Raw genomic sequence first — 25,045 nt, 5'->3', positions numbered from 1 at the left:
TGTGACCAGATGTATGAAAAGCAGCAGGACTAATTCATCCATCATATTTTATAAGATGCATGTCATCATATGTATTATTATTGGTAGTTAAAGTTTACTTTTCTCTGTAAATCTAACTTTTTTTTTAAAAGTCTGAATTTACTGCAGCAGCTGCTGACACGTCGGCGACCTCTGCAACCGGAACCCCACTTGACCTCCTGACACGACCAATCACCGACCAAAAACCCTCCTCCTCTCCTCCCTCAGTTCAGCATGAGCAGCCTGCAGATCTCCTGGAGGCCCGCGGAGGTCGCTCTGCTCTCCGCCTCCTTCCTCTCCTTCTCCGGCTCTCCCTCATCCTCCCCTCAGATCCACTAACAGCAGCACCGAGAGGAGAGAGGGGGAAACAAATCTCATCAAGCTTTTCCGGTCTGCTCGCCCTAATTTCCTCTCCAGACCTCTGGCGTTTGGAGCGGAGCGGGACGCGCAGGCACCAGACGGAGGGAGATACAGGACGCGGAGCAACACGAAAAACCTCCCCCGCACGTCTCCGTACCGACGGTTCCTCCACACGGGTTGTCTGCGGTCCGGTGAATGCAGCTTGTCGGCGGTGAGGAGAGGTAGGAGCCGCGTGTGAGGGGAGAGAGAGCGGAACGCTCCGGCGGATGGGAGCGCACACGGTTCTCGCCGCGGCCGCTCCGTGCTCTCTCCCATCCGCGCGTCTTCTCCGTCCCCCTTTCACCTCCGTGAAGCCGCCACGCCGCCTGCCCGTCCTCCTCCTCCTCTCTGCCGCCCTGCTGCACCCACCTCCGGGTGTTTGTCGTTACATAACTCGGTGTCTTTGACTTCATTCTCACGGGATAACCACGTCTCGTTTACCGGCGCGGTCCAAGCAAAGGATTTTAAAAGCCGGACTGTTCTGCCCTTTAAAAAAAAATAATTAAACTTTTTTTTTTTGTTTTTTTTTTTTTGTTGCCACCGTGGACTGAAGGACCAGCAGGAGGACACATCCAGGGTGGAAACCTGAGTGCAGCGGTGATGAGAACTCACCCCCGAGTGGGTTGTCTGGTGCGCTGCCAGAAGCATCTGGAAAGGATAACACCGGGATCCACTCCCCCTCCAGAGGAGAGCTCACATCTCAGACGTCTCCGTGTTCCTGTGTTTCTGCTCTGCGGTTGCTGAGGGATGTCCTCCAGCTCGTGTTTCATCCTGAAGCTGTTCTGATCACCGCCGGTCGCCCCGAGTGGCTGATCCGGCTCAGGTCATGTTGGATAACCCTCCGCGGTGCATTCAGTAGGTGACTGAAGGAAAAAGCAGCCGAGATCGAGACGCCACGACAGACTTAGTGATCCTGCGAGGTTTCCCCGGTTAGCTATGCAGTGAAGATGTGTGCAGCCAGATTCAGCGGCTGCCTCAATGGCTGCGCCGAGGAGGGCGCCGGCGCCGCCACCGGTCTGGTCACGGCCTCCAGGATGCTGGACTGGACGGAGGCGGGTCCCCGCATCCTGCACAGCCTGGAGATGGGCACCGTGATGACCGTCTTCTACCAGAAGAAGTCCCAGCGGCCCGAGAGGAGGACGTTCCAGATCCGGCAGGACACCAGGCAGATAGTGTGGAACCGAAACCCCGACAAAGTGGAAGGAGAGAGTGAGTATGGGACGCATCTCTGGGTCTCTGTTTGAAGGGTTGGACATCCCCATCGTGTCTTTTAATGTTGAGTATCATCTAAGAAAACTGTTGGTTTTATGAAGCTGTTTAGACACCAACAGTAGAACCTGCATCTCTTCCTATAATACTGTTTATAGTTGGGTCAGAGTATTTAGTTTGTAGCAGCGGAGGAGTTGAACAACTGCAGACTCAAAATGACAAGGAAGAGATGCAAAAAGACACAGACACACAAAACAACCACAGAAAGATTTAAAACCACCACAAAAGACACAAACCAACCACAAAGACACTTTAAAAACCCTAAATAAGACTTAAAACAACCAGAAAAGACACAAAACAACAACTAAGAGACACAAAATAACCTCAAAAGACACAAAACAACCATAAAGAGATTCAAAATGATACAAAGACAAAGTTAACGCAAAATAAATCACATTTTTATTATCATTAAATCATTCGAAGTCATTTTTTTTTTTACAAAAAAAGCTCTGGTTCTTAAATGTGAAGATTCTCTGTGTCCTTCTGTCTTTAACTCTGAGCCGGTTGTTAAGGTTTTTTTTAAAGGTTTTTTTATCATGTTTAAGTGACTGAAGTTTCGGTCCGCAGTCGCAGGAATGACAACGACAGTTTCTATGACAACCGAGCAAACAGAAATCTCTGTTATTGTCTGGATCCGATCGGAGCTGGTGGAAAACGACGTGTGTTTTCTGCTGTTTTGGGTGAAGTGACCCTTTAAAAAAAAAAAAAAGGCAGATTTTGCTTTTGCTCGCTGTAAAAAGTTGACGTTTCGCTGAGGTCGGCGGTCTCGCCCTCCCGTCTTCGACCCGAGCGTGCAGCCGAGGAGCCGTCGGGGGAGCCTCCTCCTGGGCGGACGGGACGGGACGGGTCGCGACCCCGTGACCTCGCGCGGCGTGCTGCCACTCGGCTCCCCGTCCGTCCTGGGACGCCCGGCTGCTCGTGAGGCTGCGGCGGATCGAGCCCGTCTGGGGCGTGTTGGAGGCTTTTGTCTGCGCCCTGGATTCTGCGGCCTGAGGGAGGATTTGTTTCGGTGTCTTTTAGCGCCGAGAAACTTGCGGCATTCACAACTGGCATGATAGAGTTTCCTTCTGTCTGCCATGTGTTATTCTAACTCCGAAAAAAAAAAAAAAAAAAACAGCTTCCCTCGGAGGAAAAACTGAGAACTCCTTTTTGCTTTTTTGTTTTTTTCAGTCAACCCGCTGAAGGTGAATCTTTTGTTGGTAACAAACACTTTATCTCGTCTGTTTTTTGTTAGTCGCCCCCCCGAGAGGTCAACACACCTTATCTCAGGAAAACAGGAAAAACGAGCACCGAACACAGAACACGACTTCAGAGGTGGTTTCGAATCGGATCGGAGTATTTAGTAAAAAAAGGCTGCTGGAAGTGGAAATATCTGCAATAATATCTCATTACTACCACTGATTTCATTTTATTTTAGCATTTCTGTATTTAGGTGAAAGTTTTTATACTTGCAGAGCGTTTTTGTGTTTGCAGGGACTTTTTGGTGGTCTGGCTCCGCCCACTTTTTGTTTACAGTTCCAGTTTGTTTGCTGTGATTACAGTCTGGAACCACCGCGTAGGTTCGACCAATCAGCGACCAGTGGGCGTGGCCAAATGCTATGACATTAAAGTCACTTGTTTTTTTTTATAAGTCATCATTTGGTGCTCAATGCTGATTGGTTAAAGGCTGCTCCAATACTTAAAAAAATGAAAGATTGAAATATTAGTGAACCCAACTTGAGTTTTTGTGTGTTTGTTTAATATTTGCTGTTCAGTTTTTTGCTTTTGCACAAAGTTTAAGGGATATTTCCCTGGATTCGGATGTGTTTTGTGTGCGGTTGATTTCTCAGGGTCGCTGCATTTTTTTTTTTTTCCTCCTCACATTTTCCTACGTTCGGTCTCCGAGACTAAAGGCCGGTGTAGATGTGCGTCGGCTCGGGCAAATTATTTATCCTCAATCGTAAAAAAACCCCAAAACAACCACATAAACGCCGCCTCGGTGAAATCTGAGGGGACGACGCGTTACGAGTCTGTAGAAGAAAAAAACTACAGTGAACACCTACTCCGCTCATTTCTACACACACACACACACACACACACACACACACACACACACACACACACACACACACACACACACACACGCAGGCTTTCATAACCCACGAACGCCTCTTTACAAACAACCTCCCACCGGACAAAAGCCCTCCAGGAGATTCCAGGAACTCCGCGCGTCCTTCATTTTATCTCCCAGCTACCCTCCTCTTTTCTGTCTTTTTTTTTTCTTCCCTCCTCCAGCTGTCCTTTACCAACACCCCCCTCACCCCCGCCCCTCCACCCACCCACCCACGCATCCACCTAAACACCCTCCTTACGTTCAGATCCTCTCCGACCTCCCGTTCCTCAGATTTTTCTTTCACTTTCTTTTTGAGTTTCAAGGTCGTCCGTCTCTCGTATTTGATCTGAATGACCTCTCCGCTGCGTCTCCTCTCGCCTCGCCCCGTCTCTCCCGACTTTCCTTCCTTTTGTTTGTTTGGGACTTTCAAAATAAAGTTTCAGCCTCAACACACAGACGCGCACGCTCGGACTGTGTGTTTTTCTTCGAGATGAGCTCTTTGGCAAACAGTGGAGGTATTAAATCCTGAGGCACAGGAAGCGCGGAGTTATCGGGGAGTGTCTCGCTTCCTGTCTCGGATTTTGAAGGACTGAGAAACAAAAGGTCTCGGCATCTCCTGCAGGAAGTCGAGACACGGACCGCAAAGACGAGGCTGCGGACGCCTCCAAGACTCCGAAGTCAACGAGGAGTCATTTAAACACGATTAGCAGTTAACCGGAGCGCCGTTGATTTTGGGCACAAAACGTCTTAATATACAAAAACTCGCCTTTAAAATCGTGTTTTTTTTTCTGTCGGTATCTCAGATGAAACGGAAATATCAGATTTCTTCTTTATTATTCGTCTTTTTATGTTTTGTGACGCTGCAGTATAAATAAGTACAATCATTTGTTGTCATAGGTTGGGTTTTTTTTCAACCCTCGTAAAATGCTGTTTTTTTTATCCGATATCGCACCAAACGGAGATTTAAAGACCAAATCAGTGACTCAAAAATAATAAAACTTCGTTGGATTCAGCCTCTTTGTCTTTGGTTGTCTCCCGACCCGACCCGACCCGACCCGACCCGACCCTCCCTCCTCGCCGTAAACTCTTGGTGCCGTGTGGCGGGGAGCGATGATGTCACCGCTGCACCCTGGAAGAGTTTGTTTCCCTGGAAGCTGCAAACTGCAATTATCAGCGGCCGGTCGGTTTGGTCTCGGCGGTGCACGACGACCTCGACTTCCTCCAGGAGGCCTTCGTTAGTTTACCAGCTGCTCTGACAGTGAAACACACCATCGTGTCACGTGCAGTTGTTGCACTTTTCTATCTGTTGGCATCTTGTACTCTGTGTGACACCCCCCCCCCCCCCACCCCACCCCTCCCTTCCTGTTCATCCGTTCACATCAGATGTGTCTTTATCACAACCATGTTTACAGCCTGGACCGGGATTAAAGGCCGCAGTGTGAGTGTGTGTGTGTGTGTGTGTGTGTGTGTGTGTGTGTGTGTGTGTGTGTGTGTGTGTGTGTGTGTGTGTGTGTGTGTGTGTGTGTGTGTGTGTGATCTGTCAGTGTGTGTGTGTGTGTGTGTGTGTGTGTGTGTGTGTGTGTGTGTGTGTGTGTGTGTGTGTAGTGAGAGAGGCAGGGTGTGTTTTAATGCAGTCACGGTGAGTGAAGTGTGACGTTTGGCGAGCCGAGCGCCCGTCGGCCTTTTTGTCCAACGTCCAAACTTAAATGGCTGGAAAGAACAAAGAGATAAGAAAAAAATACAAAGAGCAGGTTTTAGGTTATTTTTGATTTCAGATTTAGGAGGAAAAATGACTCAACCGAGAAGCACTTTGTGACTTTAAGGCTTTTTTTAGCGGCCGGATATTTAAATGGAAAAAGTTTGACGACTGAGAACAAAATGGATCTTTTGTTTTTTGACACTTGGAGCTTCAGAGAAACTTTGATTTAAATCTGGCCGGACTTTGAACTTTCTGACAAAACTGTCTGTTTTAACAAATAAGACAAATTTCTTAAAAGCATCGACCATAAAAAAACTAAAAACTAAAATAGATCTAACCAAAATAAAAAACAATCTAAATCTACAAAAAACTATTTTAACAGACGGGATGAGTGCTGAACAAAAATGGATCTTTTAAAAGCCGACTAAACCTGCATTCAGCAGAACTTCTACTGGTACGATGGAACAGCTGTTGAAGTTTTTATTTGTCTCGGTTTAGCTCACAAAAATAATGAAATGCGGCTTGTCTGATGAAGAGCCAGAAACTTTTTGGATGTGTCATAAATGTAAAATACGGTCACAGTTTCCCTTCTGCTCCTCAGTTATGGTGTAAATAATGGACAGAAAAGAACACCAATCGTTTGATCCTTTTTTAGATATTCGCCTCATCCCTCAGTCCAACACAATGTTTGGGCCAAATTTTGAAGAAATTCTCCCAAAAGCATTCTTGAGACATCGAAGCACAAGAATAGGGACGGACAGGTAGGACATCCGTTAGGTCACAGTGACCTTGACCTCTGACCTCTGACCACCAAAATGGAATCTCTTCATCTTTGAGTCCAGGTGAACATTTGGGCCAAATTTAAAGAGATTCTCTGAAGGCGTTCCAGAGACGTTGCATTTAAAGCCCAAGTTTCTTCCTCCTCTTCTTCCTCTTCTTCTTCGTGGCTCACACCTGCAGCCTCCTGCGGAGCTTCAGTAAACGATTTATGAGCTGTTGAGTGAAGTTCAGACACGTTTCCATCTGAGGAAAAACGGACTTCTCTCTTAATCTCGTGCCAAACGTCGTCCTGCTCGTCAGCTGATCCTCCGATAGGAACCAGATTTCTCTGGTTAGTTTTTTTATTTACAACCTGCCGAGGTCGGCTCGTCCTGGCTCGATAACGACCCCAAAAAAAACGTCTCGTCTGCTGTGTGTTGGACTCAGAACTGATTCATCTTTTTAAAATTTATTTTCATTTCAGAAATAAAAGCATCCCGGCTTCATAAAAGTGACATTCAGTTCAAGTATTTGTGCGCTGCAGTGTGTGTGTGTGTGTGTGTGTGTGTGTGTGTGTGTGTGTGTGTGTGTGTGTGTGCGCACAAGACATCTGTTATGTTAATAAGCCAGAGGTTTTTTTTCTCGTGGGTGTGTCGACCGCTGCAAGTGTCAAAGTAGAGTCCAGAGTTTACATCATAGCTCTTGTGGTCAGTCGACTCGGCTGTTAACCCTTCGGATGCAGCTTCACCACAAGTAGAAAAAGGACACAAGTGCAAGTTTATAACTTTTTAAATGTACTTTTAAGTCCTGATATGAGCTGAAAACTCGCTTTGGCAGTGAGTTTATTTAGTAAATTAAAAAAACCCTTCATAATTAATGGCACGTTTAAGGTTTCTCTTCGGTCAGATTGAGTCAGATGAGAGGTTTTTTTGTCCCCTTAAATGTAAAAGTAAACATTAGTGTTGCTATATAATTACAGTTAAAGACGTCCGCAGACATCTTGAGCGAGACACACACACACACACACACACACACACACACACACACACACACACACACACACACACACACACACACACACACACACACACACACACTGAGCATTTGTTTGACTCTCCAGCAGCAGTTTTTCTGTGTTTGGCACGGAAATGAACAACGTGCCAAAGTGTGATTTATGGTTGTGCATATTTGTGTTCATGCAACACTATCCTTCCTTCCTTCCTCCCACCTCCCTCCCCCCACCTCCTTCCCTCCCTCCCTCCCCTCCTCCCCTCCTCCAGTCGACATTCGTGAGATCCGGGAGCTGCGGTCGGGGAAGAGCTCCCGTGATTTCGAGCGCTACCCGGAGGAGGCTCGTAAACTTGACTCCGCCCACTGCTTCATCGTGCTGTACGGCCTGGAGTTTCGTCTGCGGACGCTCAGTGTGGCAGGTCAGTGTGTGTGTGTGTGTGTGTGTGTGTGTGTGTGTGTGTGTGTGTGTGTGTGTGTGTGTGTGTGTGTGTGTATATCTGTGTGTGTGTGTGTGTGTGTGTGTGTGTGTGTGTGTGTGTGTGCAGGTTATTTTCACAGATACTGCACATCTGAACTCGAAATTAAAGGTCACAAAACATCCTCTTGTTGATTTTCCCTTTAAAAAAACAACAAATCGGGCGTTATCGTTAAAATCCATAAAAAACAACCACGTTTTTAGATTTCCGTTCGCTGACCTCGCAGTTGGATCAACCTCCTGACGGCCCCCTGCTGTCTCCCCCGTTACACCCTGCAGTTTCATTATTCACCCAGAAACCAGCCTGCCCTTTTTAAAAGCACAAACAGGTGATGAATTAAATTCAAATTAATTGGAAACACTTTTAATAATCGATGATAAACTCGCGTTTTGACTGCAGATCAGACAAATGAAAAGACATTAAAGTCAGTAGACGTTGAGCTTCAGGGAATAATAAACTTTTATACACTCAGACTTCTTTGTCATTCGAGTCTCATATATCACACCCATCATTTGTTTTATTGAGATTTGATGAGAAGAATAAAACTCTAGAATATCAACACTTATGCTTTTATTTAGTCGGATACATTCTTTATTGTTTAGCTTCTTAATTTCCCCCAAAACGTCTTATTTTCATGTGATTATACAAACTTCCACATGATTCTTAAAGTCACGTGATTTTAGTTTTGTAGAAAAATGAGACGGTCCAAGTCAACACGGCTCAGCTTGTGTTTGTTTCTGTAAACAGACAAATGAAGCTGACACAATTGTTGATTTAATAAAAAGCTGCTTTAATTTAAAGTCCTTTAACTGGAAGCATGTTGAACTGGACCAACAGACTCCTGCTGGCGATCAGCTGAGCGCGAACAGACTCAGAAGAACAACGACTTGATGGTCTTATGAAACCTGATTTTTATTGCATCGTCCGTCTTCGTCTGTGTTTGCAGCCTTCAGCGAGGAGGAAGTCAACATGTGGCTCACTGGACTGAACTGGTTGATGGTGGACACCCAGAGAGCGCCGGCGCCGCAGCAGACCGACAGGTGTGTGTTTGAGACCTAAACTTCACTGAGTATCTGTGAGTCTGCAGTTGTTGCGTCGACCTTGTGTTCATTTGGAAACGATTGGAGCGGCTTTAACCAATCAGGATGCAGCTGCAACGATGTTTAAAAAAACAACAGCTTGATTTTAAGGTGCTTCACCACAGACGCTGCTCTCTGATTGGTCCGCCTCTGACGTGAACAGGAGATTCCAGACTAAACTCACAGCGGCCATTTTCGAATATGTGATTGTCCTTAAAATATAAAAAACAAGACAAAAACAGGTCTTCTTGAATCTTCTTTTCTAATGAATGAGGGATTATTTTCAGATGGACCTCCAGAAAACTAATAAGAAGGAGTGACTTTAGCTAACAACACCGAGATAATATAGTAATAAGTTAAATGGGAGTCTGTGGAGGCTTTTTGGATCTGACCTCTAGTGGCACTCGGTGGTATTGCAGCTTAAAGCACTTCTACATCGGCATCGGCAGCTACGTCCAGTTTTATATACAGTCTACGGTGAAGAAGACGACGCCGATGTTTGCATATATATAATTTTTGCTTGAAATCATCCAACTAAAAGTAGAAAACTGAAATGAAAAGTCCAATAAAACGAACACGTGAAGTCACCGAAGCGCTTTGCTGCCTTCGCCGTGTGCGATGAAGTGACATGAACGGGACAGAGGGAAGAGGACAAATATTTGTTTGGGGGTGAAAATATTTACTCCAGATGAACGTGGTGCGGAGGCCGATTTTTGGCCTCTGTGGTGAAAGCAGGAGAACAGAGCGAGTCTGTGTCGCTGAGAGAGAGAGACGTTGTTGTCGACATAATGGGAGGCGGTTTATGTTTGGAAACCGCCAGAGGAAATGAAACGGCTAATTTGGTCTGTTTATGTAAACTGTTGGAGGAGAAGATGCATCTGCTGAAAATGTTAGAAACACAGTCAGGTTTTCTTCAGACTGTCTGGAATCTACCTGCAGATCTAAAGTCTGCTCACTTCTCATGAAAGGAAACATGAAGCTTGATGATACCACGTCACCTATTTGTTTGTGAGCGGCCGTTATGAAGCCTTGAGTTTAAATCCGGCGCCATCTCTTAGTTCGGAGCTGCTTGAAAACGGGAAATGACCATATTTGGACGAGCTGAGGGAGGAGCCAGCGGTGGATCTGACTGATCTTATTGGAAACCTGACAACACTACGTCCCGCCCACCAATAGCTGTAACCTAACTGCACCACAGGCCTGTCAATCAAACAGACAAAAACAGGTCTTTTTGAGGCCTAATATCTAAATAATGGTGGATTATTTCCACATGGACCTCCAGAAAACTAATAAGAAGGAGTGACTTTAGCTAACAACACTGAAATAAGTTGTTAAAAAATATATCTACTTCAGAAGTTGAGAGGTTGAATGGGAGTCTATGGAGGCTTTTTGTAACCAACCTCTAGTGGCATTCGGTGGTATTGCAGCTTTAAGTCAAATTTTTCAGGACCAGAAGCTGCGTCCATTTTAATAAACAGTCTACGATTAATGCACGTATGCACGCAGATACCTCGTTGGCCGCTGCGCTTCATGTCGTTCACCCAGTGATGCCTCATGTTCATCACGACAGGACGTCCTAAATCATCTTTTAAAGTTTATTGATGTATTTACCAGCCGGTCAGTGAAAGCAGAAAAATGAAAACGAAATTTTCAAAATATCACTTGCAAATCTTTTTATTTTAATTTCAGTTTCAGACTAAGAACTTGTTTCATGTCTGTCTGCAGGTGGCTGAGGAAGCAGTTCGAGGTCATGGACAGAAGCCACGAGGGCAGGTGAGGTGACTCGCTAAACAAACACATCAACACCCGGCCTAGCCCCGCCTCCCTCCCTCCCCCCCCCCCCCCCTTTCCTCCCAACACATGTTTTCTCCCACCCAACCTCATCAGGCTTCTGTTTGGCTGGAAGCCGCTCCAGGACAAACAGCCTGCCACCGCCTGATAAAGAGCAGGAAGTGATGCGATGGGCCGGGAGAGGGCAACTTCCTGTCTCCTGTGAAAATAGCAACAGTGGCCAGACGGAGGGAGGCGGGAGGAAGAGGGAGGGAGGGAGGGAGGGAGGGAGGCGGCTCGACTCAGACCGGGCGGTCGTTACCCTGAAAGATCGTCTGACCTGGATTCATTTTTTTTGAACCTCTACCTGCTTCTCTCACTTCCTGTTTGGTCCTGACGGCCGGCGGCGGCGGCTCGTGTTTTGTGAATCACCGAGTGGTTTTCCATCTGCTGTTTGTAGAGAGAAAAACATCAGCAGCTCCATGGAAGCAACGACAACAACGTCTTCTCTGCAGATCTGTTCCCTTCACCAAATCTATCACATCTACTTTTTCTTTGTTGAGTTTAAGGACCTTTTTGTCTTTTAAAGTTAAGTTTAAACATTTCAAACAGTTCTGAGGAAATCTGCCGGTTAAGCTTTTTTCCCTCCCAGTGACTCCCATTTTATTTTTTATTAAGTGTGAACAAATTAAATCTGATTCCTTCGCTGCATGATCACACTCAGAGATGTGAATCCCGGCGGAGTCGTTTTCTGTTTGGATCGTCCGAACTGCTCGTGTTTGTCCGAAAGCTTTTTTCTCTTCTCGTTTTTCCTTCTCGCAGCATCACGGTGAAGGACGTGAAAACTCTGCTGCCGCAGGTCAACTTCAGAGTTCCCAACATGCGTTTCCTCAAAGACAAGCTGCAGGTCAGAGCGGGACGACGACGTTCCCACGTTTCTCTTCTGCCCTCTTTGAGTTGTCCCCCCCCCCCCCCCCCCCCCCCCCCATCGTGACTAAACTCGCTTCCTCCTCGTTTTCGGCAGGAGGTGGAGGCCCGCAGCGACCTGTCCTATCCCAACTTCTCACAGCTCTACAGGACGCTGATGTTCGACGCACAGAAGAGCGTGAGTGTCCGACACACACACTCGTACACACACACACACACACACACACTCACACACACACACACACACACACACACACACACTCACACACACACACACACACACACACACACACACTCGTACACACACTCACAACGTGTACGGAAAAAAAAAAAAGATCGCGACTTTTTTTTTCCTTGTGATATTTTTTTGCTGATTACTGGAAATTTACTGCAATAAAAATCACTTAAAACTAAAATTACATTAACGCGTTTGAGAAAAGTCGCTTCAAAAATAAAAGATTTATGGTCACGGCCATCGACAACAAACTCCTGCGGGTGGGCGGGGGGGGGTTCAGTATTTAAACTTTCCACCTCTTGCACTGGCACCACGCTCACCTTGTCCTTTTTCTGTTTTATGCTTCACCTTGGCTCCTCCCACCTGTCTGTCACCCTGGCTCCTCCCACCTGTCCACCACCTTGGCTCCTCCCCTTTTGTTCCTCAGATTATTGAGCAGCTGGAGCTCTCCTTCCCTCTGCGGTGAGTCCCTCCGCCTCCTCCTCCTCCTCCTCCTCCACCTCCTCCACCGGTCCCTTTCGTCTTCACCACCTCCACCTTTTAAACACTCAGCATTTTAATGTTTTTATTCCTGAAACATTTTATTTAACGTTACGGTACATTTAACCCTAAAAAAAATAACGGCGTAATTAGATTTAGCAAACAAAATCTCGGTTGTGGTTTCCAGAAACGTGGACAGACCGGAGCTGTGTCAGATCTCCCTCTACGACTTCCAGAAGTTCCTGCAGATGGACCAGAAGGTACCGAGCGAGTTCGGCGTCCCGTCAACCACTAACATAAAAACAACAACAAAATATTAAAAAAAACGCTCGTCTAAAAAACTGCCTCGTCATCACTTTGTTTTATTTAATTTAAGTTTTTTGTATGTGCGTCTCGTCTCAGGAGTCCTGGGCGTCGGATCTGAGCCGCGTCAGAGAGTTCCTGGTGGGCTACGTGAGGGGAGGACCGCAGGCCGAGCCGATGCTGCAGCTGGACGAGGTGACGCGTAAAAAATAAAACACTTTGAAGAAACACGTTTTTTTTTACTTTTCCCATCTTACGATCTCCTTTTTTTTTTTTTTTCTTAGTTCCTGACGTTCCTGTTCTCTAAAGAGAACTCCGTCTGGGACCCTCGACTTTCTCCCGTCGTCCCCGACGACATGAAGCGGCCGCTGTCCCAGTACTGGATCTCCTCCTCGCACAACACGTAAGGTCACATGATCGGTCTTTGAAACGGTCACATCTCGGACTACGCTGAGTTTAATGTGTACATCGTTTTCTCTGGAGCCTCCAAATAACAGGATGTTTTCTATTGTATTTAAAAAAAATTAAAAAAAAGTTTACTGAAAATAATTGTGGTTTGATGTCAAATCTGTGATTTAAACACTAAAATATGGGAATATGAACAAATAGCTATCAGTCTCATCTCAACCTAATCTTATCTTAATAATGTTTATCCACCTTAATTACTTACTTTATATAAATGTGTTAACTTCTGGTTTAATTAGCAGTTAGTCATCAAAACAAAACACTGTTACGTTTCTGATGTATTGATGATTTGCTATTATAACAAGGGTGTAAATAGATTTCTACTTTTTTTTTGACAGACTTTCTTTTCTCTATTTTCAGTCTTTGTGCTAAGCTAGGCTAACAGTTTCCCTTTGCTTCCAATCTTTGTGCTACACTAAGCTAGCAGTTTCCCTTGGCTTCCACTCTTTGTGCTAAGCTAGGCTAACAGTTTCCCTCCGCTTCCACTCTTTGTGCTAAGCTAGGCTAAAACCAATGTACTGATATGTCTATAATTTGGCTGAAAAATTAGCAATAACAATAAAACAGACATTTTATGACAAAAATAAACTCAGCTGCTTCACAGCTTCTCAGATGAAAACCAAGCTAACTAATGCTAACGCTTTCTTTAAATCGATTGTCTTTCCGTGAAAACCTTTGAATAATAAACATTTCTTAAATTTTCAAAAGTACTCCTCCTTATGAGTTTTTCATGATTTATGTTTTTTGCCACATCCATCGTCTTGCAGCTACCTGACAGGCGACCAGTTTTCCAGCGAGTCGTCTCTGGAGGCCTACGCTCGCTGTCTGAGGATGGGATGCCGCTGCATCGAACGTAAGGAACGACGGACTCGCTGGACTTTTCCTCATCCTTCCACTGATATTTTTGGACCTTAAAGTTCTTTATTCTTTGTTTAATTCGTTTAATTCTGTGTTTTCTGATCTTAGTGGACTGCTGGGATGGACCCGACGACCTGCCAATCATCTACCACGGCCACACTTTAACCTCCAAGATCAAGTTCCTGGACGTGCTGCACACCATCAAAGAACACGCCTTCGTCACGTCCGAGTGAGTCCGCGATTCAATTCAATTCAATTCAATTCAATTCAATTCAATTCAATTCAATTCAATTCAATTCAATTCAATTCAATTTGATTTATATAGCGGCCAAATCACAACTCAGGTTATTTCAGCAGAACTTTACAGCATTTATACAGAGAAACCAAACAATTGAACAATTCCCACATGAAGTAGGAGGGGGGAAAAAAACTCGTCTTTAAGGGAGAAAAACCTCCGACAGAAGCGGGTTCAGAGGTGGGCGGAGCTTCTGCCTCCAGCAGTTGGAGGTGTGAGGAGAGCAGAGAGAGAAAAGAACAGCATAGAGATCCAAACTGTTGGTTATCTCGGTGGCACTCACTCTACCTTTTTTTTTTTTTATTCTGCTCAAACTTCCACGGTAGACGGGAAGGCAGTAATACAGTTCACGAGTCAGCACGTGTTTGTGACCTTTTTTTAATTAATTTATTTATTTTACTGAGTTTTTATCTCCTTTCGTGCCGTTTGAACCCGCGCAGGTATCCCGTGATCTTGTCCATCGAGGACCACTGCAGCGTGGTGCAGCAGAGGAACATGGCCACGCACTTCAAGAAGGTGTTCGGAGACCTGCTGCTCACCAAACCGGTCGACAGCAACGCCGAGGAGCTTCCTTCGCCGCACCAGCTCCGCAGGAAGATCCTCATCAAGGTTTCTATTCCACCTTCTCTAAAACAGATTAATAGAAAGTTATATAAGTTAATATTATCGCCTTAGAGGTTATGGCCCAGTGTCTTGATGGGTTGAAATGAAAGTGCAGCAGGTGCTCAGTGGAGTCTTTGGCCTACAAAAAGCATCACTTCCCTCAACTTTGGATTTAAGCTTGTTTTTAGAGAAAAGAAAATGAATCAATCGACATCAGACCCATGAAAAGTAGATTTTATTTCTTCTGTAAAGTCACAAAAACAAAATGTGATGAACCTGAACCTGTGGATATGACCATGGATATGTGAAATGTGGTTTTTGTTTTCATTGTATAGATTATTTATAGATTTCTATAGTTTTTTTTTTAATTTCATTTTTACTTGAGTTTTTGTTCTGTAAATTTTCTGGTTTTTTGCCGCAGTGTTGATTTTTTTTTGTTTGTTTCACTATTTTTGTGTGAAAAGATCAGCGACCACTTCGAATAAAGAATGAAAGAGACAAAAATATATACAGTTAAAGGAAAAACACAGCAGGTTGAAATGAAACCAGGACGATCCTTTAACTGTGAAGCTGTTTGTATCTCACGAGTGTCTTTTGTTTGATTTCTGCGTCGCAGCACAAGAAGCTGGTGGAAGGAACTCTGTACGAGGAGGTGACGTCGGCCAGCTACTCCGAGAACGACATCAGCAACTCGCTGAAGAACGGCATCCTCTACCTCGAAGACCCCGTCGACCACGTGAGTCCTCGAGTCCAACAAAACACACACACACACACACACACACACACACACACACACACACACACACAGATCACCGTGACAACGTCTCCGTGTGACTTACAGACGTGGACGCCTCACTACTTCGTCCTGACCAGTAATAAGATTTACTACTCGGAGGAGACGTCTCGCTACCAGACGGCCGAGGAAGAGGAGGAAGAGGAAGGAAAAGAGGTATCGTCATCCTTACGGGATCAATAAAGTATATCCATCCATCCATCCATCCATCCATCCTCCATCCATCCATCCATCCATCCATCCATCTATCCATCCATCCATCCTCCATCCATCCATCCATCCATCCATCCATCCATCATTCGTCATCCATCCATCCATCCATCCATCCATCCATCCATCCATCCATCCACTCATCCATCCATCCATCCATCCATCCATCCATCCACCCATCTGTCATCCACTCATCCATCCATCCATCCATCCATCCATCCATCCATCCACCCATCTGTCATCCATCCATCCATCCATCCATCCATCCATCCATCCATCCATCCATCTATCCATCCACTCATCCATCCATCCATCCATCATTCGTCATCCATCCATCCATCCATCCATCCATCCATCCATCCATCCATCCATCCATCCATCCACTCATCCGTCCATCCATCCATCCATCCATCCACTCATCCATCCATCCATCCATCCATCCACTCATCCATCCATCCATCCATCCATCCACCCATCTGTCATCCATCCATCCATCCATCCATCTATTCATCCATCCATTTATTTCTCATTTGTAAAAGAGGAGGAAGGAGATAAATTAACAGGTTGAAGTGCAGAGATTTTTTAAAATAATGAATATTAATATTCTCCGTAATCCGTCAGGAGTGCAACAACAACGAGCAGCACTGCGCTGAGCGCTGGTTCCACGGGAAGCTGGGCGGCGGCCGCGACGGTCGGCAGGTGGCCGAGAAGCTGCTGCAGGACTACTGCGAGGGCGGAGCCAAAGACGGCACCTTCCTGGTCCGGGAGAGCGAGACGTTCGTCGGAGACTACACCCTCTCCTTCTGGTCAGTCGGTTTTCTGTCAGAACGACGAGAAAAAGAAACGTAATTGGCATTTTAAAACGGTGAAAAATAAATAAATATATATATATATATTTATGTATTTTGCCAGAAAATGACCTTAAAATGCTCCTGCAGGCGCTCCGGTCGGGTGCAGCACTGCAGGATCCACTCGCGGCAGGAGTCCGGCTCCACCCGCTTCTACCTGACCGACAACCTGGTGTTCGACAGCCTCTACCGCCTCATCTGCCACTACAGGGAGACGCCGCTGCGCTGCAACGAGTTCGAGATGAGGCTGGGCAGCCCGGTACCGCAGCCCAACGCTCACGAGAGCCGAGAGTGAGTGAACGTCAACCGACCAGTTTGAAATGTCACAAAAAATATATATCTGAATGGGGCTTGACTGTATTTTGTGGAGTTAAATTGGAGATATCAGCAGGGTTCTCACGCTCATTAAATTCCTGGAAAAGTTATGATATTAGAAGAACGGTTTTTCAGGCCTGAAAATTGTTTGGAATTTTTAACATGCGGTGATTTTAAAATATGTTCATAAAAATCCCAAAACCTGTTTAAACCCTTGAGTGAAAATATGTTCTTCAAACGGCAACCAGCGGTGACGTCACCCGTCGGTTTGTGAACGTTATGAATCCTCCAGTTCAGATTCTGTCCGTCACCATCTTGTTAGTTCGGAGCGGTTTAAAAGCAGGAAGTGACCATATTTGGACGAGCTGGGGGAGGAGCAAGCGGTGGATCTGACTCAATCTGATTGGAAACCTGACGATACTACGTCCCGCCCACCGATAGCTGTAACCTGACTGCACCACAGGCCTGTCAATCAAACAGACACGCCCCCAAAAACAGGTCTTCTTGAATCTTCTTTTCTAATGAATGAGGGATTATTTTCAGATGGACCTCCAGAAAACTAATAAGAAGGAGTGACTTTAGCTAACAACACCGAGATAACTGATGGACACATTTTATTCACTTTGGATTTGATGAGAGAAGTTGAATGGGAGTCTATGGAGCCGGAGGCTTTTTGGAGCCGACCTCTAGTGGCACTCGCTGGTATTGCAGCTGAAGGCCTAATTTTTCAGACCTGGAAGCTACGAACACTTTTACATACAGTCTATAGTTGTATAACTAAACCTGCATCAGTGTGCTGAAGGAGACGTGTCCTGTTGTCCAGGTGGTACCACTCCAGTCTGTCCCGGGTCCAGGCCGAACACATGCTGATGCGGGTTCCCCGAGACGGAGCCTTCCTGGTGCGGAAACGCAGCGAACACAACTCCTACGCCATCTCCTTCAGGTAGAGAACGGTGGCGCCAGATCAGCTGTTTCCTCCTCCAGAGAATTTAATCTAAATAAAAATGTGGGTTTTATTATTTCTCCTCCCGTGTGCAGGGCGGAGGGGAAGATCAAACACTGCCGCATCCAGCAGGAGGGACGCCTCTTCATGCTCGGCAGCTCGGCCGAGTTCGAGAGTCTGGTGGATCTGGTGAGCTACTACGAGAAGCATCCTCTGTACCGCAAGATGAGGCTGCGCTATCCGATCAACGAGGACGCGCTGGACCGGATGGGCACCACGGTCAGTCGGACACTTTAAAACTAGCACGGCGGTGGTTTATTAAACTGCTGTCGGAGCACAACATGAACATTAATCTTCTGATTTTATATTAATAATTACAATTAATGACAACTGTGGTTAATTAATTAATTGCACTGTTTTTAATTAAATTAAATTTTTCTTGTTATGAAAGTAAATGATTTTTAGGCACTGAAAGAAAAAATGTGCAGAGATTTGAAACGGCCTTTTTAAGACTAGTTTGTAATAATAAAAAAAAAACCGAGGTGCAACTTGTAAGATATTTTTGAAAACTTCTACTTTCACATATTTGTAGCTCAAAAGTTAATGATACTTTTGAGCGCTGCATTCGTGTGGTACAAACTTTTAGTTTTGGGGAATGAGCAACTTGTTTCACATGTAAACAAACTGTTAGACGCCTGCGTCCACCCAGCAGGGGGCGCTGTGGACGAACTTCACCTGAAAATCTGCTTGAATTATTTTTAACATTTGAGGCTAAATATAATTTTTTTTTACAGATTAATTTGTTGTTTACTGTCTAAAATGTCAGAAAATATTCGTTTTAAAAGTAAAATAAATGAAGAGTTAATTAATCATCAATATTCATGTCTGTTTTCAGGAGCTTGACTACGGAGCTCTTTATGAAGTTCGCACTCCTCATTTCTACGTGGAGGCCAATAAGATGCCGACAGCGCGGGTGAGTTCTATCACGGTTTAATCTGATTAATTAGTGATTATCACGTCTTACTATACGATTTAATAAATGATTATCACATTACTGTACTGGAAACACTATTCTGTAAACATCAGCAGCAAAAGAAGCTGCTTTAAACACATCAAGTCTTCACATGAGGTCTGAAAGAGGCTGCAAAATAAATCCACTTATTCAAGGCTGCAAAATAAATCCACTTATTTAGCTTCCGCCGCCTCCTTTAAATACTGACGTGTCTCCTTTGTGGCGTGTTTCAGTGCACGGTCAAAGCTCTGTACGACTATCGAGCTCAGAGAGAAGACGAGCTGTGTTTCCCCAAACAGGCGCTCATCCTCAACGTGGACAAGCAGGAGGGCGGCTGGTGAGCGACGCTCGGCTTCAACGCCACTTCCTCCATGTTTTATTATATAAAGTCTGTCGTTAACCGGCCTGTTGCGCCGCCCTTCAGGTGGCGAGGCGACTACGGGGGGAAGAAGCAGCTGTGGTTCCCCGCCAACTACGTGGAGGAGGTGCCGAGTTCTCCCACCAGAGAGCTGCACGAAGCCGTGAGTAATCAAAGCGTCGACGTGCTCTCATAAAACAGGAAGTTATTATTATTATTATTATTATTATTATTATTATTATTATTATTATTATTATAATGTGTGTTTTCTCTGTGTTTGTGTCAGTCCTCAGAGAACAGCCCTCTGGGTAATTTCCTTAAAGGCTTCATCGACGTCCCCAGCTGCCACGTCGGTGAGTGAACAAACAGAGGTGATGAGTTTAATAAAAAAAAATTTAAAAACGGTTTTAAATTTGAACCTAAACACACAAACATACAAAAGCAAACGAGAATCATCTGTTTACGTCTTTAAACTGTCTCATGATGTAGTAATTAAAAAAAAAAAAAAATTCTAAACGTAGTCTGAACTGGTGTAAAATATTTCCACATCAAACTGTCAGATTGGATCAAATAATCTTCATTTTTTTTCCATTTTGTTCATAAAGCTGATTTACTTTTGACCAGTTTGGTCTCTAAACAATACATTTATTTCCTCTCTGACAAAACTTCAGTTTAATTTTTATTGCGGATTCAAACAGAAAATGATCAAATTGATTATGTTTAAATCTGATATTCCTCCTTTACTAAATCTAAACTACACGTCCTGATGAATTCTTATTAATTACCGGCTCTGTTAGTAAATCAGCACCGTTTCATGTCTGAATTTCTTCCTCCTCCTCCTCCTCCTCCCGGACCGCCATCGACCCGTCCAGTGGTGCACAAAGACGGGAAGAACTCGCGTCCCTTCGTGTTCACGATCCACTCGCAGCACGTGTCCTCTCACCCGGTCCAGACGCTGGACGTGGCGGCCGACAGTCTGGAGGATCTCACCTGCTGGGTCGGCAAAATCCGCGAGGCGGCCCAGAGCGCCGATGCCCGGGTCAGACAAACAAACGCAACTTTGATAATAACACCCCAGTCCTGAGGATTTTATAAAAAAAAAAAGAAAGAAAATATTCTACCTGTGATGGTGAAATTTAAAATTGATAGCTTTCAGCACCTTAGACTCGTCTTGTCTCCATGGTAACAGATGCAGGAGGAGAAACAGATGGAGAGGAGGAAGAAGATCGCGGTGGAGCTGTCCGAGCTGGTGGTTTACTGCCGACCGGTTCCCTTCAACGAGGACAGTAAGAATCAACACTCCCCTCGTCTCTTTCACCTTTACTTCGATTTAGATTTTTTTTTTACGTTTCCTCATCACGCGTCTCACTTCCTGTTTGATCGGCAGAGATCGGGACGGAGCGGGCGTGTTACCGCGACATGTCTTCCTTCCCGGAGACGAAGGCGGAGAAGTTCGCCACCCGCGGCCGAGGGAAGCGCTTCCTGCAGTACAACCGGCGGCAGCTGTCCAGAGTTTATCCCCGAGGACAGCGGCTGGACTCGTCCAACTACGACCCGCTGCCCATGTGGCTCTGCGGCTCGCAGCTGGTCGCCCTCAACTTCCAGACTCCAGGTCGGGATCTGACGGGGACGTTTAATAAGACGGCACGCAGGCTTTTATTCTGAAGGCCGTTTTCCTCTTCTCGGACACAAGTTCAAGAAAACGGAAAGAAAAGAGGAAAGAATGACCTGATAAAACTAAATAACTCAAACTAATTTTCTTCTTTGTGTAAAAGTACAAGTAGCAGAGTTGCAGCTAAAATAAGTACGTTTTAAGTAACTTTATCAGCTGTCACTCTTAAAAAAATAAAAAAATTAGACTTTGTTTTTGTAAGTTAAAGATGAAAAAAATGTCTGTTTGTAAAAAAACAAGATAAAAATCAACGTTGCACCTCCCAATGTGAAATCTCTGAATCGTTTCCTGCGATCGTCTCAACTCAGAAAAAAATTATCGAGATGGAAAAAAGTCTTTTACGTCTTCGGGCCTCTAAAGAATATTCAAACTAAACATTGTGAACTTCAAATTAGCTGTGAGATCAAATAAAAGGTGTATCTGATATGTTAATACCGCGCGTGTGTGTGTGTGTGTGTGTGTGTGTGTGTGTGTGTGTGTGTGTGTGTGTGTGTGTGTGTGTAGATAAACCCATGCAGCTGAACCAGGCCTTGTTCCTGATGGGAGGCGGCAGCGGCTTCGTTCCGCAGCCCGACATCACACGGGACGACGGCTTCGACCCGTTCGACAAGGACACGCTGCACGTGGAGCCGATCACCGTCCAGCTGCAGGTCAGAGGCGCAACACCGTCATCATCATCACCATCATCATCATCATCACCATCACCATAATCATTTACACCCCCCCCCCCCTTCAGGTGCTGGGCGCTCGCCACCTTCCTAAAAACGGCCGCAGCATCGTGTGTCCCTTCGTGGAGATGGAGATCTGCGGCGCCGACTACGACGGCTGCAAGTGTAAGACGGACGTCGTAGGTGAGTCGGCTGTTCCAGGAGTGTGTGTGTGTGTGTGTGTGTGTGTGTGTGTGTGTGTGTGTGTGTGTGTGTGTGTGTGTGTGTGTGTGTGTGTGAGAGTGTGTGTGTGTGTGTGTGAGAGTGTGTGTGTGTGTGTGTGTGTGTGTGTGAGAGAGTGTGTGTGTGTGTGTGTGTGTGTGTGTGTGTGTGTGAGAGTGTGTGTGTGTGTGTGTGTGTGTGTGTGAGTGTGTGTGTGTAGTGCGTGCCGGCCGGCTGCAGGTTTAACCGTCCGCTCCTCTCCTCTCCACTCCCCTCCCCCCTCCCCCCTCCCCCCCACCAGCCGATAACGGTCTGAATCCTGTGTGGGTGCAGAAGCAGTTTGTGTTCGACATCCACAACCCCTCGTTCTCCTTCCTGCGCTGCACCGTCTACGAGGAGGACATGTTCAGTGACCCCAACTTCCTGGCTCAGGCCACCTACCCGGTGCGTCTGCTGCGGACAGGTGAAAGACGGCTTCTTCTTCTTCTCCTCTAAACATGTTTGTGTTTCTGTCTTTGTGTTGAACTTGTTGTTGTTGTTGTGTGTTGCCAGGTTACAGGAGCATCCCTCTGAAGAACAGCTACAGCGAGGAGCTCGAGCTCGCGGCGCTTCTGGTTCACGTGGAGATCGTCAATGCGAAGGTACGAAACACTTCCTCACTGCCGGACCCCCACTGGAGATTCAATGATCTACTCAAGTAAAGAAACATTCATCTTGACTTTACCATTGTGAAACCACTAAAACCATTATTTTCGGACAGTACATAATATACTGGGGTCGTGCAGTGGTTAGCATTGTCACCTCACACCGAAAAGGTTGCAGGTTCGGTTCCGGGCTTCGGCCGGTGTGAATGAGAACATGAACGGTCTTTGTACTCTGCCTTTGCCCAAAAAGTGAGCTTTTCAGGATAAAGAGGGCTGAATGGATCAAATATTGAGTTATCATTCGGTCTTCCTCCACTCTCACCTCGTCCGACCTCCATCCTCTCTCCTGCAGGAAGAAGACGACGAGAACTTGTACACGTCCATCCAGCGGCTGCGGGACCGAACCAGCGAGCTGTCCAACCAGGTGTCTCTGCTGGAGCGGTCGGGCTCGGCGGACCTGAGCTACCAGCAGAGTCTGGAGGAGCTCCGGGCCGCTCAGGACCAGCTGAGCGAGCTGGTGGAGGCTCGAAACCGCCGGTGAGCGAAGAGAGGAAAGAAACACGCGGTCACCGATCTGTGTGGGATTAAACGTTTAAAATAATAATATATTGTAATTATAATAATCCTGCATCCTTTCTGGACTTTCCAAACATCATTAGACCAAATTCTGATAATTAAACGAATAGTTTCGCAGTCGTAACGCCTTTTGTTTTATTCATCCATCGTTTTTACAGTAACGACGGGGAAGGCATGTTGCAATTACTATCACTGACAGTAGGGGGAGACAAAGGGTCTTCACAGCAGGTTTAAACCTGGCGTGTAATCCTTCAAATTAATCTCGTCTCTCAAATTGCTATTTTGTTTTCATGTTTGCAGGCTGATGGAGAAGAAGCGGAGGGAGAAGCTGAGGCAGCAGGTGGCAGCAAAGCGCAGCTAATCCCCCCGACCACCAGAGAGCGCTACCCTCCGGACACAAACAGTGCCTGACATGGTGGAACAAACAGGCTCTCTGCAGCAGCAGCGACATGCAATCCCGATCTAAACTGGAAAAAAAGAAACAAGCAACACGCGTTGCTTCACAATAAAACGTGAGATGTGACGTGACGGCAGAATGTAAACGCGAAAAACAAGAAGAATCTCAAGGACGACAGGAGACACAAAACTAAGCTATAAAAACAGTCACGGACTGAAGTGCTGAAGCGCCGTAATAACAAACTGGAGGTGGGCTTCTTCTGATGTTTCCATGGAAACAATACAGACATTTTCCTGATGATTGGCTGTTTTTATTTTGAGTCATGACATATTAAACTTATTGTGAAAATTTGGCAGAAAAAGAAGCTTTTTTGAAACGCCGATATTTTTCACTATTTTCAGACACTTCACGGACCGAACAATCAAAGAAAATAATATGATAATATAATGAGGACAATTATATCTCTGGCCCTAAAAGAAAAAAGCTTTTGTCTCACACTTCAGTTAAGAGGATGGTACAAAATTCAACTTTCATCAGAAGCTCATCTAATTCTTATTTTATACTGTGTTTCAGGCTTTAGTGAGAAAAACAGGATCAAAAAGGGAGAAGAAAAAAACTCAGGTTACACAAATGAAAAACAAAAACAAAAGGTTTTGATACAAGGATGAAAAAAAGGGATCAAAAAGGGATCAACGAGGACGCCTCCTGTATGTGCCTTTTGTTGTTGTGCTTTTGTAGAGTTGCTGCAATGTCGAAGGAAGTCAAAGGCAACGGACGGATTTCTCTACAACTGGAATACGTTTTCCTTGAAGGGAATCAAACTGGAGGAGGAGCGTTCGACTCGGACCGCCACTCATCAAATGGGATTAAAAAAGGGATTTAAAATCTGAAGCCGGCGTCTCCGAGTCAAGGCCGAGTCTTTTATTTTGTTTGGAGAGGGGGGGGGGGCACAAACTGGACGACCAAGGTCTTTTTTACTACTTCTTCAAAGGGCTCTAAAATCGATCTATGCTGCCTTCAGAGAGGCACGAAGACCGTGAGCAGAGAGAGCGCCCCCTGGATGTCACCTGCAGAGGGGGCTCAGGTGTTCACCTCCACTGGAAACACTAATTTAAGGGCTAATCACAGGAAAAACAAAGCAAAGAATTCTTCTTTTTATTATTTTTACCCGACGGCTCAGATCACGTGACCGCGACCAGTTCCCCATCATCTGGCTCTAATCAACAGATTAACTGGTCCTGGATCTGCCACAAAAAGCAAGCTTTGATTCGACCCGCTGCATGGCTTCATATCTACCCCCCCCCCACCCCCCTCCCGGTCTAATTTCTCATTGTATATAACTTCTTTTATTTATCAGACGGGTGCAGATGAAAGAACTCGAAGGATAACGGACTGAAGATACTGTAACTTTATGTAGAAATTAATATTGTGTACCTGGAGCTCCCTTTAAATGTCCCCGTAGACACAAACCTGTCCTTCTCCCGACGCTGCTGTTGCACCGGCGACGGACTTCAATGCAAAGGTCATCCTCTCGGCCTGCAGCCAATGTGTATGAGGCGATGTGACTGGAGTTGTTTCCTCTCCGTACCCATGCTAACTGTCCAGTATTATTACTCTGCATTAAGAATCCTGTGCAAGTTTCCAGTTAATAAAGCTCTTTCATGTACTAG

At 45.6% G+C, this 25,045-nt stretch overlaps 1 protein-coding gene across 1 annotated transcript; it reads left to right on the top strand.

Moving 5' to 3' along the window:
• Nucleotides 1–335: 335 nt before the first annotated feature.
• LOC138200350 (1-phosphatidylinositol 4,5-bisphosphate phosphodiesterase gamma-1-like) lies at nt 336–25,041 on the top strand. Its single transcript, XM_069152931.1, has 32 exons — nt 336–1,626; nt 7,517–7,666; nt 8,670–8,763; nt 10,528–10,575; nt 11,395–11,479; nt 11,597–11,677; nt 12,162–12,196; nt 12,402–12,474; nt 12,617–12,712; nt 12,802–12,920; nt 13,750–13,835; nt 13,949–14,069; nt 14,576–14,744; nt 15,355–15,474; nt 15,580–15,687; nt 16,363–16,547; nt 16,680–16,880; nt 17,728–17,847; nt 17,943–18,126; nt 18,743–18,820; nt 19,093–19,196; nt 19,284–19,380; nt 19,504–19,570; nt 20,090–20,256; nt 20,407–20,503; nt 20,605–20,829; nt 21,394–21,539; nt 21,626–21,740; nt 22,060–22,221; nt 22,311–22,399; nt 22,755–22,939; nt 23,279–25,041. Exons 1-32 carry the CDS (start codon nt 1,365–1,367, stop codon nt 23,337–23,339), a joined length of 3,930 nt encoding a protein of 1,309 aa, XP_069009032.1. The 5' UTR covers nt 336–1,364; the 3' UTR covers nt 23,340–25,041.
• The last annotated feature ends 4 nt before the right edge of the window (nt 25,042–25,045 follow it).

The sequence above is a fragment of the Embiotoca jacksoni genome, unplaced genomic scaffold (assembly GCF_022577435.1).
Source record: "Embiotoca jacksoni isolate LCO1_2020_lvr unplaced genomic scaffold, fEmbJac1.0.p SCAF_19, whole genome shotgun sequence".
In the NCBI taxonomy this organism is placed as follows: Eukaryota; Metazoa; Chordata; class Actinopteri; family Embiotocidae; genus Embiotoca; species Embiotoca jacksoni.
This window is presented reverse-complemented; position numbering and strand designations above follow the sequence as displayed.